At 42.4% G+C, this 14,172-nt stretch overlaps 1 protein-coding gene across 2 annotated transcripts in view; it reads right to left on the reverse strand.

Annotated features, from left to right (window-relative positions):
• Positions 1-5,087: 5,087 nt before the first annotated feature.
• Positions 5,088-14,172, reverse strand: part of LOC102895070 (major histocompatibility complex class I-related gene protein) — an 18,898-nt gene continuing 9,813 nt past the window's right edge. The window contains exons 4-6 of one of the 2 annotated variants that reach the window (XM_006907766.3): positions 10,784-11,059; positions 10,101-10,205; positions 5,088-7,964 (exon numbers count right to left, since the gene is read on the reverse strand). In XM_006907766.3, the coding sequence (XP_006907828.1) occupies positions 7,903-7,964; positions 10,101-10,205; positions 10,784-11,059 (443 nt within the window). In that variant the 3' untranslated portion in view covers positions 5,088-7,902. Of the gene's footprint in view, positions 8,715-10,100; positions 10,206-10,783; positions 11,060-14,172 lie in introns of both variants that reach the window. The other variant, XM_006907767.3, reaches the window with a different exon arrangement.

The raw sequence follows: 14,172 nt of genomic DNA on the forward strand, positions 1-14,172 counted from the left end.
CACTGTATGGGGCTCTGGAAAGACCAGGATGAGTGTGGCCCCATCCAGTGGGGCCTCCATGCAGCTCACCTCTTTGTGGAGGAGACAGGCAGGTGAGAGGATCATAGAAATCCATTGTATCAGTCCTGCAATAGGACTATGTGCAAGGACAAGGGTGAGATCAAAGAGGGCAGAGTTAACTACTCTGTGATATGGAGCAGGGGGAAGTGGGGGGAGAGCAAGGCTCACAGTGCCAGACAAAGAGGCTAAGCGACTTCTACTAGTTGCAGAAGAGGATAAAGAACAGAAAGATGGGAGCGGGTTGGGGAGTTCCAGCCACCTCCAACCCTTAACGAAGTGGCATCTGCCTCAAAGCATGCTAGGGCATATTAGTCTGTGTTGTTTGCTGAAGTATCTCTGGCACCGAAAACAGCAGCTGGCACACAGTGTGCTCAAAGAACAGTTGCCGAATGAACGAATAAAACTAATACATGAAAGCGCTTCCTCTCTTCACCTTATCCCCAAGTACATTTTGGCCAGTTCAGAATGGTACACCGTGCTATCACAGGAGCCACGGAAGATTTCAACAAAGAAAGACTATTTAGTGATGTTAATTCATGTCATAAATTGCAGAAAGAACGTGTGAAATTAGACTTGAGAAGTAAGCTGGACAGTTAGGAGAGTCCCGGTGACCTCCCCAGTGACAAGATAATTGGAGTGGTAGTGACATAAGTTGAAGGGGAAGTGAAGAGTGGAGACAGCTACCAGACGGCTTGCTCTTAAGAACTCCAGCGGTGAAGATGAGGAAAGGTCTTAAGTGGAGAGAGAAATCCAGGAACTTGGGAGGGTTTCTGAAAGTTGAGAGAGATTTATTAAAAGGCAAAGAATCTTCATCCACGGGAAGGCTGCAGGGAATAAGAAGAAAGGCAACCAACAAACACTGAGTTCCCGTTATACTTAATCCTCTCAACAACTCTTGGGAAGGTGTGGGGCTTATGGGTGAGAAAACTGGGGTTTGGAAATGGTTTTTCAAACTTGCTCAAGACATGCTACAACATAGATAAACCTTGAGGACATTCTGCTAAGTGAAATAATCCAGTCACAAAGACAAATAACGTATGATTCTACTTATATAAGGTACCTAAAGTAGTCAAACTCATAGAGACAGAAGACAGAATGGTGGTTGCCAGGGGCTAGGAGATGGGGGAATCGGGTGGTGGTGTTTAATGAGTACAGAGTTTCAGTTTTATAAGATGAAAAGAGTGCTGGAGATGGTTAACAAAAATGTGAATGAACTTAACACTACTGAACCGACATATACTTAAAAAATGGTTAGGATGGTGAATTTACGTTATGTGTATTTTACCACAATTAAAAAAAAAAAAACTGCTTAAGATCACACAGATGGCAAATGGAAGAGGTGGGATTCAAACCTTTACCTGGCTGGCTGTGAAATTTCTGCTCTTTTCCACAGATATTGACACCAGTCTATGAAGTTGAAGCTACAGCAGGGAGAGGGGTGAGTGGTGGGGAAAGGTCTTGGGGAGTCAGTAAAAGCTGAGCTGGGGAACCAGCCCAGAACAGAATCAGAATCCCTCTCCTGAGACGGAAGGGCAGAAGGGAAAGGGGAGATGGGCCGCAGGGCTTCCTGTGGCTGCTAGGGAACTTCTGAGAACCTCTGCTGTCTTTGTGAAGTTGGAGACAAACCGGGTAGGATCAAGCAGTGTTTGAGGGAGTGAGGACAGTTTGGAAACACCATTATGGACAAAACTGACCAGGGTTGTATTTGTGAACATATGCCAAGCAAAGCTGAGATTTGGGCCATCATGCCTAACCAAATATGTGGATAAATTCCATGAGGGACTCCCTCTAAGGAACCATGTGTTTAACTGAAATTCATCAGGTTGACAAGTACAGGCATGATGGAAAGTATTAGTCACACTCCTTAGGGCACTAGGAGCCCCAGAAAATAGACTAAAGGTGCAGCTCTGAACTAGAAAACAGTTGCGACAAGGAAACGGCTTCAGGACCCAACAACCAGAATGGTTGACATGCAACAGTATTAAGCATTAGCCTCCCTGCCTGTGCAAAAAGAGGCTTAAAGTTCAAATCACCTTGAGATGTGAAAGTTTTCAGTCGCACAGGTAGATGATGCTCACCTTAAGTAGGGGCATGTTCAAATTATGAAAGACAGCAGCAAGACCCAGGCACCGAATACCTTGCATTTGTTCTTCTATGGGGTTTTAAAACAGTAGAAACGCTCCCAATACTCCCCAAGCAAATTACTTTTAATGTTATGATATGAACAAATTCTAATAGTACAGATTCCTCAGATTATTCCATTGTTAATGGGTCCCTTTAAGTATCTTAAGTTACAATCTACTGATTGCAAACGAAATGAGATTTTTTCAAACAAAAGAGTTTTTGGGTGGCTATAACAGGCACAGATCAATTTAACAAGTTGGAACTCAGTCGATTCTATTATTTGGCCAATTTCTATGTGGAACTAGTTTCATTAAGCCAAATAATTACAGGGTATCATAACAGAAATGAGTTGCTGCATTGTCCTTCAATTTTTTTTAAAAAAGTATTTTGAAATAATTATAGTGTAGGGAGAAAGTACAGAGTACAGAGAGGTGCCGTGTACCTTTTGCCAAGTTACCTCTTACCTAATTATGGTACAATATTGAAATTAAGAAACTGATACTGATACAGTATGTGTTTATATGTTTATGTCATTTTGTCACGTGTAAATTAGTATGACCACCACTGCAATCAAGATATAATACTACCATCTCGACAAAGACCTCGCTCATGCTACCCTTTTATAGTCCCACCCACCCTCTCCCACCAACCATCCCTAACCCTGGCAACCACTAGTCTGTTTTCCATCTCTATAATTTTGTTATTTTGAGGCTGCCATAGGAACAGAACTACACAGTATGTGACCTTTCGAGATAGGCTTTTTTCACTTAACATAATGCCCTGGAGATTCATCCAAATTGTTGCATATATAAATGCCTCATTCCTTTTTATTGCTGAGTAGTATTCCATAAAATGGATGTACTATTGTTTAACCACTCATCTACAGAGGGACATCTTGGTTGTTTCTGGTTTCGAGCTATTACAAATAAAGCTGCTGTGAACAATTGTATACAGATTTTATGTGGACATCACTTTTCATTTCTCTGAGATAAACTGCCAGGAGTATTACCGCTAGGTAAGTATATAGTTTTTTAAAGAAATGCCCAAACTATTTTCCAGAATGCCTGTACCATTCTCTGTTCCCACCAATAATGAATGAGCAATCTGGTTTCTCCAATATTTAGTATTGTCACTACTTTTTATTTTAGCCATTCTGATAGGTGTGTACTGATATCTCACTGTGGTCTTAATTTGCATCTCCCTAATGACTAATGATTTTGAACATATTTATGTAAAGACATGAAGTTTAGCATTGGTTTCAGGGTTTCCTTTGGCAAATCATTTTATTCTTTCCAAGCCTTTTTTTTTTATTATTTGTAAAATGAGATAATTGATCTACATGATGCCTAAACAACCCCCCAGCTCTAAAATTCTATGTGCCATTGGATCTACCCTGGGTGAGTTTGTTTGCAAGGTGAGGAGTTTTTAATTTTCCCTTTGTGCATCAGCTGTTTCCATCTGCCCAAAACTGACAAGTAATAAATCTTATCCATGCCCTTCATTGACATTTCCATGAAATGTGTGACAACTCCCTATGGCTTCGTTTGGCCCTCCAGCCCTTCTTTAGTCAGCATTTAAGTCACATCATCAAAGCCTGAGCAGAAAGACTCAGACCTTCACAAATTTATAAGGGATTTTATTGATTTTCCAATTCATTGTAAAGTCGTTTTTATTCCTTTGTTTCCAAGGTTCACTATAGAGCATAGTTTTGAGTAGATGATACCTTACAATTGTCAAGCATCAGTAGAGTGCCTACTATGTGCAGATAGGGTGGTGTACTAGAAAGAGCACAACCTGTATACGGAGAACTTGGGTTTGAATCATGCCTCTGCCATTTAACTGCGACCTTGTCAAGAAACATAACTTATCTGAACTTCGGCGAAATGGAGATAATAATACCTGCTGAGAAAGTGTTATAAGGAATAGAGATGATATATGTAAAGTGCCAAGTTCATAGTAAGCACTCGATAAATAGTAGCTAGAAATACCTAGAGGAAGAGAGACACAACATGTTCCATGTCCTATGCAGTGTGCTTTCATACACACACACACCTCATTTAGTTCCTACATTAACTCTGTGAGATAGGTAATTACAAACCTGTTTTTATAATACTGAGGCTGAGAAGTTAAATAGCTTAAGATCATCCTGATGCTAAGTAAAAGAGATGGAATTCAAACTGTATCCTTAAGGGGTTTCTAGTCTAGCCAGAATGATAAGCTATGCAGAAGCAGATAAATACCAACACAGAGTAGCCAAGTCAGTTGAACAGCAGAGCCAAAAAGCATTTACGAGCTTAGAGAAGGCGTTAATTCTGAGGACTGGCCAGTTGGGGAAGTGGTAAAGGGAAATGGAGGATTAGAACTTATGCTGTCTGCTGAGTATCCTGGAGTTCCTAGATGTCAGGGTCACAAACGCTTGTTGGTCCTGGAATCCCAGCCCAGCTGCTGCGGGGATGGAGGCAGCACTTGGCTCCTCCCATCCTCCCCTCTCCCTCCTCCCTTTCATTAATGGAGTATTTATATGCAGCCCTCCCATTTCACTCTAAAGGTTTATCCAACCTGTTTTTCAGCATTACTACAAAAGGTCTCTGTCAGAGTTGTAGTCCTTCTATTAACACAAAGCCCAGGGTCTATTTTATAGAAATGTATTCTGGAGTACCTTCCTTAAAGTCATTTTCTATGATGTGAGCTTGATTTGCTTATAAGCATATATCTAGGCCATTTCTGCCCTTGATAATTTTCAAAGCATCTCTACTGGGCTCTATTGCCTATATAGTCTGGCTCATAGTAGGTACTGAAATTTATTTTGTCAATATGCATATGTATCGAGTGCCTCCTATGTGCCAGGCACTGGGCTCTCTGGCCTTATGGAACATACACTCTATGAACAGCATACTAACCAATGAAGGCCATAAGAATTTAATTTGAATATCAATATCCATGGCAAATTATTAGTAAATAAACTCTGTGGCTTTAATGACAATATAGTGGATACAGTGACACACAGAGAAACTACTAATTGCTTGTGGCAGAGGAAAATCCTTGGAAATGTCATCATTGTAGAGACTTCAAGTCTATGAAGGTGGACAAATTTACAAATCTTTGAAATTTGATCTTAATTTCCATTGCAAAGGCCTGAACTGTGTTAGAGCAACTTGCCTTTTGTCTTCAACCCTCCTGATCCTCAGAGATCAATGACTAATTCATTCTTTTAAAAGTAAGGTGGAGGGCAGCCCAAATACTGCAGCCTCAGGAGGTTACATCTGGTTTGGCAACTTCCTGTTGTGTGTAATGCACAGATCATGTATTTGTAGCAGTTTTGTGAGTAATAAAGGCTTTAAGAGCTTTTAAATTACCTCAAAGGGTTGTATTCAGCAGCTGATGAGACTCCAAATGTTTTACTTTTTATTATTCCAGCTCTCCAAATTCTCCCAGAATTTGTCACCTTTTAGTCTGTCTTCTCAATGTATTCCCAGAATTCTTTATTTATGCTACTGTCATGTTGCTCAGAAAAAACAAACAAACAAAAAAACCCAGAGCTTCTACTCAGTTCAGGTAACAGATTCACCTTAGATCCACATTGATATCATGAAAAGAAAAAAGAGCAAAGACTGCTTCAGCTTGAGGTTGAATGTCTCATTTTTGTCTTGGTTTCACTTCCTTTTCCATTCTGGTGGCTTCCCGTTTTTGGTCTGTAGCCTCCTGTTCCCTGAATTTATTTTCCCTTTGAGAAGCTTTTTTCTCAGAAGCTGTTTTTTTCTCCTTGGTTGTTCCCACTCTCTGGCCCTGTTTGGCGTCTTCAGAGGTCTGGCCACAGCCACAGCACTTGCCGCAGACCCAGTCGCCACTTGCCAGGGCTCCGGGCCAGCCCAGCCTTCCAGCTGCTGCTCAGCCCCTCAGTTCCAACTGTCCAGCTCCAACAGGCTCAGAACTTTCTGGTCCCAAATATTCTCTCACACCCAACCCCCCGCCAAGGGACAAATGCAGAAACTCCTGCCTGATGGGTTCATCTAACACTGAATTCAAGGAAGAAGGGGGAAAGGAAGAAGTATGCATGACACCCGTTCTCTTTAGAAAGAGAGGTTTCGCGTAATTCCTAGGTCATGGATAAGAACTGATGAAATTTGTATTTCATGAACTAAATATCCAAGTGACAATAGAAAGGAAAATTCAGATTATATAACAGCTCTACAGGACTTAAGAATAGAAAGATATATATTAGGTAACAGATAGCTGGGCCCCCAAGCTGACAGAGAACTCATTTCTCAACACCTCTTTTCATAGCCTTCCAGAAAAAATAGTGCCTTGTGTAAGAACGTCTGAATTCTGTCCCTGTCCCTGTCCCTAATATGGGGGAGGGGGAGTGAGGGAGAGGAGCATGGTTCAAATGTTTGGGATCCTTAATCTCACAGGCAAGGCAATGACAAGATAAAGTATTAAATAAAGAATGTTAATGTTGCAGAAATGTTTGAAGAATTCAGACAAGTCCTTGGGGCGTTCATCCTGGGCCCCAGCAATGTCATATGATCCTGAGTAGGATATTTCCTCTCTATGATTTCAGTTGTAAGATGACACTGTTCTTTTGCACCAGTACATGAGGACTAACTAATTAAAATACTGTACTGGTTCATTCAAGAAGTATTTACTGGGTTCCTACTACATACAAGGTATCGTGCAGACTGTGTGATATGACATAAAAATTTAAAAATAGATCTCCATAAATAAACTCCATGATAAGATTATGTAAAACCCTTTAGATAATTTCAGCTGTTTAGATATACAAACAGGGCTTCTAGTTCCACCATTTTGAATGAATCAATCTTTCCCCCCCCCACCCCCACTGTCATTTCTCCCTTCCAAGTTAATTCTTTCATCTTAGTCTACAGCCAATTTCCATCTATTTTCTAACAATATGACCAGAGCTGCCATGTAATGTTGTGCCCTGAACACCAAGGGAACAAACAGAGTAGAAATCCACTCTATGTTCTGCTGGTTAAGCCGTGTGACCTGGCCTGGGTCAGAGTTCACCTAGAAGAAGGAAACAATTTTCTGTTTGCACAAACATCCCATATGGGTGAGCAGTGGCCCTGCTCATGTCCTCAGTTGGTTCACAAGCCAGAAACAGAATAAATAAGCAGCATTTATTGTTATAATCAGTCAAGATTTATAACAAAGACACATTTAATGTTATAAATGGTGTTTATCTTACTGTGTGGTAAGCCACTCCCGTACGTGGCTATATTTGGTGTTCTTTTTACTCGGCCAAGCCAACTGTGGGGAAGCAAGAAGGAAATTTGTTGGGGAAGGAAACAACTGTGGAAGCCTTGATGCATTCCCCCGGAGCCACAATATGGGGTCCCCAGGGTCTGAGTGTTTCCAGAAAACTATGTCCAAGAGAGTCCAGGGCCCTGGGGTCCAAGCTCATATTTAACTTAGAGAAGACATCGGCATCCCCCTCTGATAGAATGTGATCTTCTTACTGAGAATCGAAAATGCCAAGCAAACAAGAGGAAAATGATGGTGAAGATTTTAGGGGGAGGAGAGTCAGGAGGATCAAGGGAGTGTTATTTCTCACAGTAGGGCTTCTCTTCATATGGAGAATCGGGTGAGTCTGGCCCATCTACAATAAGCCAGAGAGGAAGGACAGAAATGATAATTGAATCTTCTTCTGAGATATAAACATAGTATCATTTTTATCTTAAAAGACTGCACTTGAGTCTAGGTCTCTGTAGTTCCACTGAAGATGATAATATATCTGGTAATTATTGTTCTTTCTTTCCCTCAAAAAGAAAACAGAAAAAATGAAATCACTTCCATGGATCTGACTAGGCATATTTTCAAGATTCCAAACTACCAAGCAGAGATGCCATAAGAACTGCGCACTTCGCTTTCTCTCAAGCCAAGAAACATATAAAATGACCCAGCCACCCATAGGCCATTGTAGAAACTCGATGGCTGCTCTCATGAGGTGGTCTGACCCTGTCTGTAGGGTCACAGTCATGGCACTCATGACACTTGAAGCTCTTGCAAAGAAAAACACTCTCATGAAAGAAGAGAAAGACCATTTTATGACGTAGTGAGGTGCCCTTCACTGGTGGTATTCAAGTGGCGGCTAGATGCTCAAGTCGAAGGTACTGGCGAAGACCGTTTCCTGCCTTCAATTAGAAGGTTCCTTTCAGCTCTGAGATTCTCTGGTTTACTTGTAAATCATCATTGACAGATGGAATAGGGTAGTTGTGTCATGAGCTATAGTTAGAGCCAAATGTGATAAAGGAGTCCATCAAAAGAGCTTGAAGGCTGACAGTCTTTTTGGAGCCAAAGAACAAAGAAAACTTTGTGGCTCTATCCTTCTGCTGTAAATGTTCAACCACATAACAATCGTATCTGTTGTGGGTGTGGTCAAGAGCTTCAGGCACCTGAATTTGGGTCCATGGGGTACAGAGACCATGGTTCCCAGAGGAAAAACAACTGGACAAGAGCTATCTCCAATCATTGATCTGATGTAGGAAGGTAGGTGATTCCATTTTGCTCTGAAAGGAAGACTTTTTAGTCAGATATGTGCATTTTTTCTTTATAGCTCAAAAAAAATTATGCAATGTTCAGCAAAATCTGATAAGCCGGCATCAACATTTTTAGCCTGCTTCGTCAAGACTCTCTTAGTACTAGACATATTTTAACTCAATTCACAATCTCCACAAGATAAAAAGCAAGAACTCGGTATGCATCATTCCTGAGAGAGGTGTGTCATTGTAAAAAGAAATTTTTTTTTTGTTTGTTTCAGCAGTTCACGTGTGTTGGATTGGGATCAGTGCTGCACTTTACTTACAAAGAAAATATTAGAATGACCCACTAACTCTCCGAGTTGATTTTCCAGCAAAATGGCTAGTTTTACTTTGATCTAATAACATGCTTTATACCATATCACTTGAATTAGGGTTGAAGTCTATGGTTATGAAGCAACACCGAACTACTGGCCCACACTAGGTTCAAAGTGTTGGATTGGAATCAGTGCTGCACTTTACTTATAAAGAAAATATTAGAATGACCCACTAACTCTCCGAGTTGATTTTCTAGTAAAATGGCTAGTTTTACTTTGATCTAATAACATGCTTTATACCATATCACTTGAATTAGGGTTGAAGTCTATGGTTATGAAGCAACACCAAACTACTGGCCCACACTAGGTTCAAACCCATAATCTAGGTCTCATCAATATTATGCTGTGATCAACTTCAGTATCCGCTGAAGCCATTGTGGGGAATGACCTCACAAGACAGTAGAGATCGTGTCTGCCTTTTGCATTGCTATATCCCAGCATCCAGCACAGTGCCTGGAATGTAGTAGGTATTTAATATGTATTTATGAAATGAATGAGTTTTTTCCCCCCAAGGTATCAAGAGCCATATATCTCATTTCTCCTTCCCCTTTTCCTTACCCCAAGTCGCATTTTCCATATCTACTCCTCAACATTTCATATGTTGAAAGATGAATTTAGAAGGATAAGCAAGGTCTTTTATATGATTGGGGCAGAAAAATGTCAAATGGGAAAACTTTCTGATGTCTTGAAACAAAGGACAAAACAAAAAGTGAATAGTGATTCCTAATAAGGATATAGTTTGGAAAAAGACTTATCAATATCACTCTATCTTCTCTGACCCAACTTCTAGAAGGCCATTCACCTGGACAGCAGCTGTACTACTCTGCTGATGTCAGGCATCACCTGTGAAACAGATCATTCTCCTTGCAAGCATTATCCATGGCGTGTGTTCCCTATATGATGGGAGAGGTGTTCCGGGTCGCTCTGTGCTCGCAAAGTGAGGCCTAACCAATTTCTAAATGGAGCTTAGCATGGCAGGTGCAGAAAATAAAGCTTATGGAGCTGTAGGAGTGACAATCTGCAGCCACATGCCTCTCACCTCGAAGCCTTCTCCTCCAGGCCAGGACGCCGACTCCAGCCAGGCCAATGGCAAGGACAACGGACCCAGTGACAGCTTTCATCACCAGAAGGATAGTTTCCGATTCTGAAAGCAAGCGTAGAAGAAAAATCCACAAGTCCTCCTCCCCTTCTATATTAACTTTTGGAGACTTTTGTCCCCGTGATCATCGGGAAGCCCAGCACCATTTTTCTTACTCTTGTTTCTCACCTCTCAGTTCCGTGTAGGGCAATAATCTAAAACAGAGGATAGCAGTTCTCAACGTGGGGCGGGAATGCCCCAGGGGTCCTCACAACGCTTTCAGAGAGTCCACGATTCTCTCTTTTTAAACTTAATCTCTCACATGTACACAGCGGAATTTTCTAAAGGCTACATGATGTGATCACATCATTGCTCTGATGGCGAATGGAATAGGTGCTTGTGTTTTCCATGAGTTTAAAAAAATAAAAATTTAAATTTATAATACAGTAAATAGCAATAGATATACCCACATAAACAAAAGCTCTTTGGGGTCCTCACTTATGAGTATAAAGAAGCCCTGAGACCAAAAAGTGAGCAAACTTCCAATTTGAAAGGCCCTTTCTAAAGGCACGCAGTGATTCATGCCCACTGCTCACTCTCTGTCCTTAGTCTCACTCCCCAGACAGCCACAACCCTGTTCTTACCCTGGGGGACCTGAAGAACCATGTGGACGTCACAGTGCTCCACGTGACAGGAGTAAGAGTCACTGCTCTGAGGATCCAGGTCAAGTGATACCCACGTCTGATAGGTCCCATCCCCACTAGGAAGAATGTCTCCATAATCCATTTCTTGGAGCATTTCTTTCCCGTTTTTCATCCAGATCATGGAAATTTCTGGCGGATAAAAGCCATGAGCTCTGCAGAAAAGAGTTGTAATCCCTGGAAAGGTTTCTTTGCGATTTATTCTGACCAGTGGAGCTTCTAGGAAGAAGAAGGTAAAGTTACATGGAAATATCTGATGCACTGAGCATATAGTAGTAGAACTTGATGATTGGGTTTCCTAATCAATTTTCCATTGCAAGAAACATCTAAAACCAAGGATGCCCCAGAACCCAGGATTATCAGCAACGAATTTACTGGTTGTGTACTTCCTGCTTGGGCAGTACACTTGGGGAAACAACCGACGTGGAAGTGAGACACATAACTGAGCTACAAAATGTGTAAGTGACTGTTCGTGATAAGTAATTCAGCAAAAGATTATAAAAGAGGATCCAGATAAATCCTTAGCCTGCTTCTACCACATGAGGACACAGCAGGGAGTCAGACGTCTGCGACCCAGGACAGGGCCTTCATCTGACCGTGCTGGCACCCTGATCTTGGACTTCCAGCCTCCAGGACTATGAGAAATAAATTTCTGTTGTTTGTACGTTACCATTTGTGGTATTTTGTTACAGCAGCCCAAATGGACTAAGACGGTGATTGTCATCAGACACAAACACATGTAATAGATTATGGCATGGTTATGCCCTTGAAGGGGCTATAGAAATTCATATCGTACAGGGCCTTGCAAAGTGACAACAATTCTTTTTGTTGTCACTTTTGTGGCCTTACACCCTCTCAAAGCAAAAGACCATTCTGCTCATTTTCCATATGGTGCTGCCCTTAATATTTCCTGTTGACATTGGGTCACATCCGAACATAAGCCCAACAGCCCAATGCCATGCCCAGAGGGGCTGCTTCCTGCTCATCTCTAAGACTCACTTCCTCCCCCACTGTGCTATCTGCCACCCCAATAAAGGGAAGAGCCTTCACCTCAACAATACCTCCCTTTCTGTTTCCTGAGGCATAGAATTTAGTAGGAGAAAAAGGCTTTCCAACTTAAAAAGTGTATAAATGCCACTAGGAGAGAGACTGCTTTGTGACAATGCCTGTGAGAAACGATCACAGGTCCTTTCCCAGGAGGGTTTTGACCAAAGGGTTGAAACCCCATTAGGACACTCATGGTATATGAAGAGGAGGCTTGGAGGGGGCACAGGTATACTGAGGTGAGACTTCCCACCCCTCCCACACACCCCAGGTGCCCCCTCTCGTTCTTCCAAAGAGCTCCTCACCCCAGAGAGGACCAACAGGATCGGTATTAACCCTCAAGTCACAATTCATAGCCTCTTCATCCCGGTTCCCTTCTCGCCAGTGCTGGATTCACCAAGAACAGCAGGCCGGGCAACTGGGTGGGGGGGTCTCTGTTTGCAGTCAAAGGCTATGCCACTCAAGATGAGGAAGTGGAGATACACATGGCCCCTCCTGAGATCTGGCAGGCCTCGGCCTGAAGTGTCCCATGACTAAGGGTTTCCTCCAACCCCAAGCTGGCCACAGACTTCGACCAGACCTTGAGCTGTCAGATATTCTTTGGTTTGGCAACAACACCATGAACTGTCTGAACAGAGACCTGCAGTGTACAAGGAGCTTTTATGTACATTATCTCACACCAATTTTGTGAGGAAGGCATATTACACTTATTTATTTTACTTAAGGTTATTGCTTTGCTGGCCTAGCATCTATTCATTCCATTTTTTTCTGATAATGAGGACCCCTTCTCCTGACAAACATGCCATATATTGGAAAATTAGTCTAGCCCATCCATGTGCTTCTGTTGAGATACAATCTTAAACCTGCCACCCAAATGTAACCCAGACCGTGTGTCCTGGTTAGTCTCTCTTTGCTAGCCACAGATCTAGTCTCTGACCTCTGGACCCTGCTCTGTGACCCAGGAGGCTGCTCATCACACTGTACCTCCAGACCTCCCTTGCCCCAGCTTCTGGCTGGTCTGGCCTCTGGGCGGAGCATCCTCAGCAAAAAGTCTGAGAACTGGAGGAGAGAGCGACTGGAGTCCTATCCACCAGTTCCCCAGCCACTGCAGTCTGCCTAGTGACCATGTTCATCCCAAGCCACAGCTTTTGCTAGAAGGTTCTTCCAGGGTACCAGGCTTGTTGGGCTCTGGCAACAGCAGTCCCTCCCCTTGTGCCTGCAGATCCAGGGGGTGTAATGGCTTCCCTTTATTCCAAATCTCTAGGTATTTCACTCTCCTTTACTGGTTTCCTCAAACCTTATTGTACCTCTGTAAATAATCTCATTGAATTCTCCTCAGTTAAACCACTGAGAATATGCCATTTAGTTCTTGTCAGGACTCTGTTACCCATGGCCAATCTTAGAAACGTATCCTGATGGTCAAAATGATTAGTGCAAGAGGTGGCATATGATCCAACTGAGGTCAACCATAGTCCTCCTGTGATAAAAAAATTTTTTTTGTAACTAGAGCTGGGAGAGAGAAGCCCATTCTTCTCTCACCATTCTAGAATGGTGAAGCTACGAGAATATGAGCTTCGTGTTGCCTTCCACGTCCTCGCCTCGGAGAAAGCCATTCAAATCCTGGTTTCAGTTCCTTGAGACCCCACGCTGCCCTGATTTTTGCCTTCCAAGTACCTTCCTTCTTTGTGCTTAAACCAGTTTGAGCAGGTTTCTGTTATCAGCAACCATTAAAATTAAGATGGTTATTCAACTAGTGAGTGGGAGGGTTGAAGCTCAAATTCTAGCTATCTGCCTCCAAAGCTGATGCCCTAGGAAAGATAGTCCATATTCATAACTGTGGCCTGGATGCCTCCCAAGGGCCTGCCACAGCTCTGGAAAGTGCCGCCATTAAAGACCACTCCTGTGGGAAAAGGCTCATTTTGTCATCACTCATTCTGAATAAGATTATAAGTGAAAAGTTCTGTATTAACTAAAAGTTGACCAATTGAATCCTATCTTTATAAGAGGAGCTTTTTACTGGAAGAACTCTTATCATAAAGCAAAGACCCTCTGTCTGTCCTCTTTGTAAGCCCAGACCTTCACTCACGCAGGTGCTGCGGGTGCCTTAGTTACTGAACAACTTGTAAGAATGATTCCACTGCCCAGAGTTCTTCCCAGCTTATCACGGACAGGAGATGAAAGGACGTGTCTCACTGGCTCCCCCTAAGGAAGTGTTCCTGGAGGCTGTCCACTCAGCCGAGACAAGTGGAATTGCCCAATATCGTTAAGATGCTAATAAAAAGGAAGTA

Source organism: Pteropus alecto, unplaced genomic scaffold, assembly GCF_000325575.1.
Source record: "Pteropus alecto unplaced genomic scaffold, ASM32557v1 scaffold101, whole genome shotgun sequence".
NCBI lineage: Eukaryota > Metazoa > Chordata > Mammalia > Chiroptera > Pteropodidae > Pteropus > Pteropus alecto.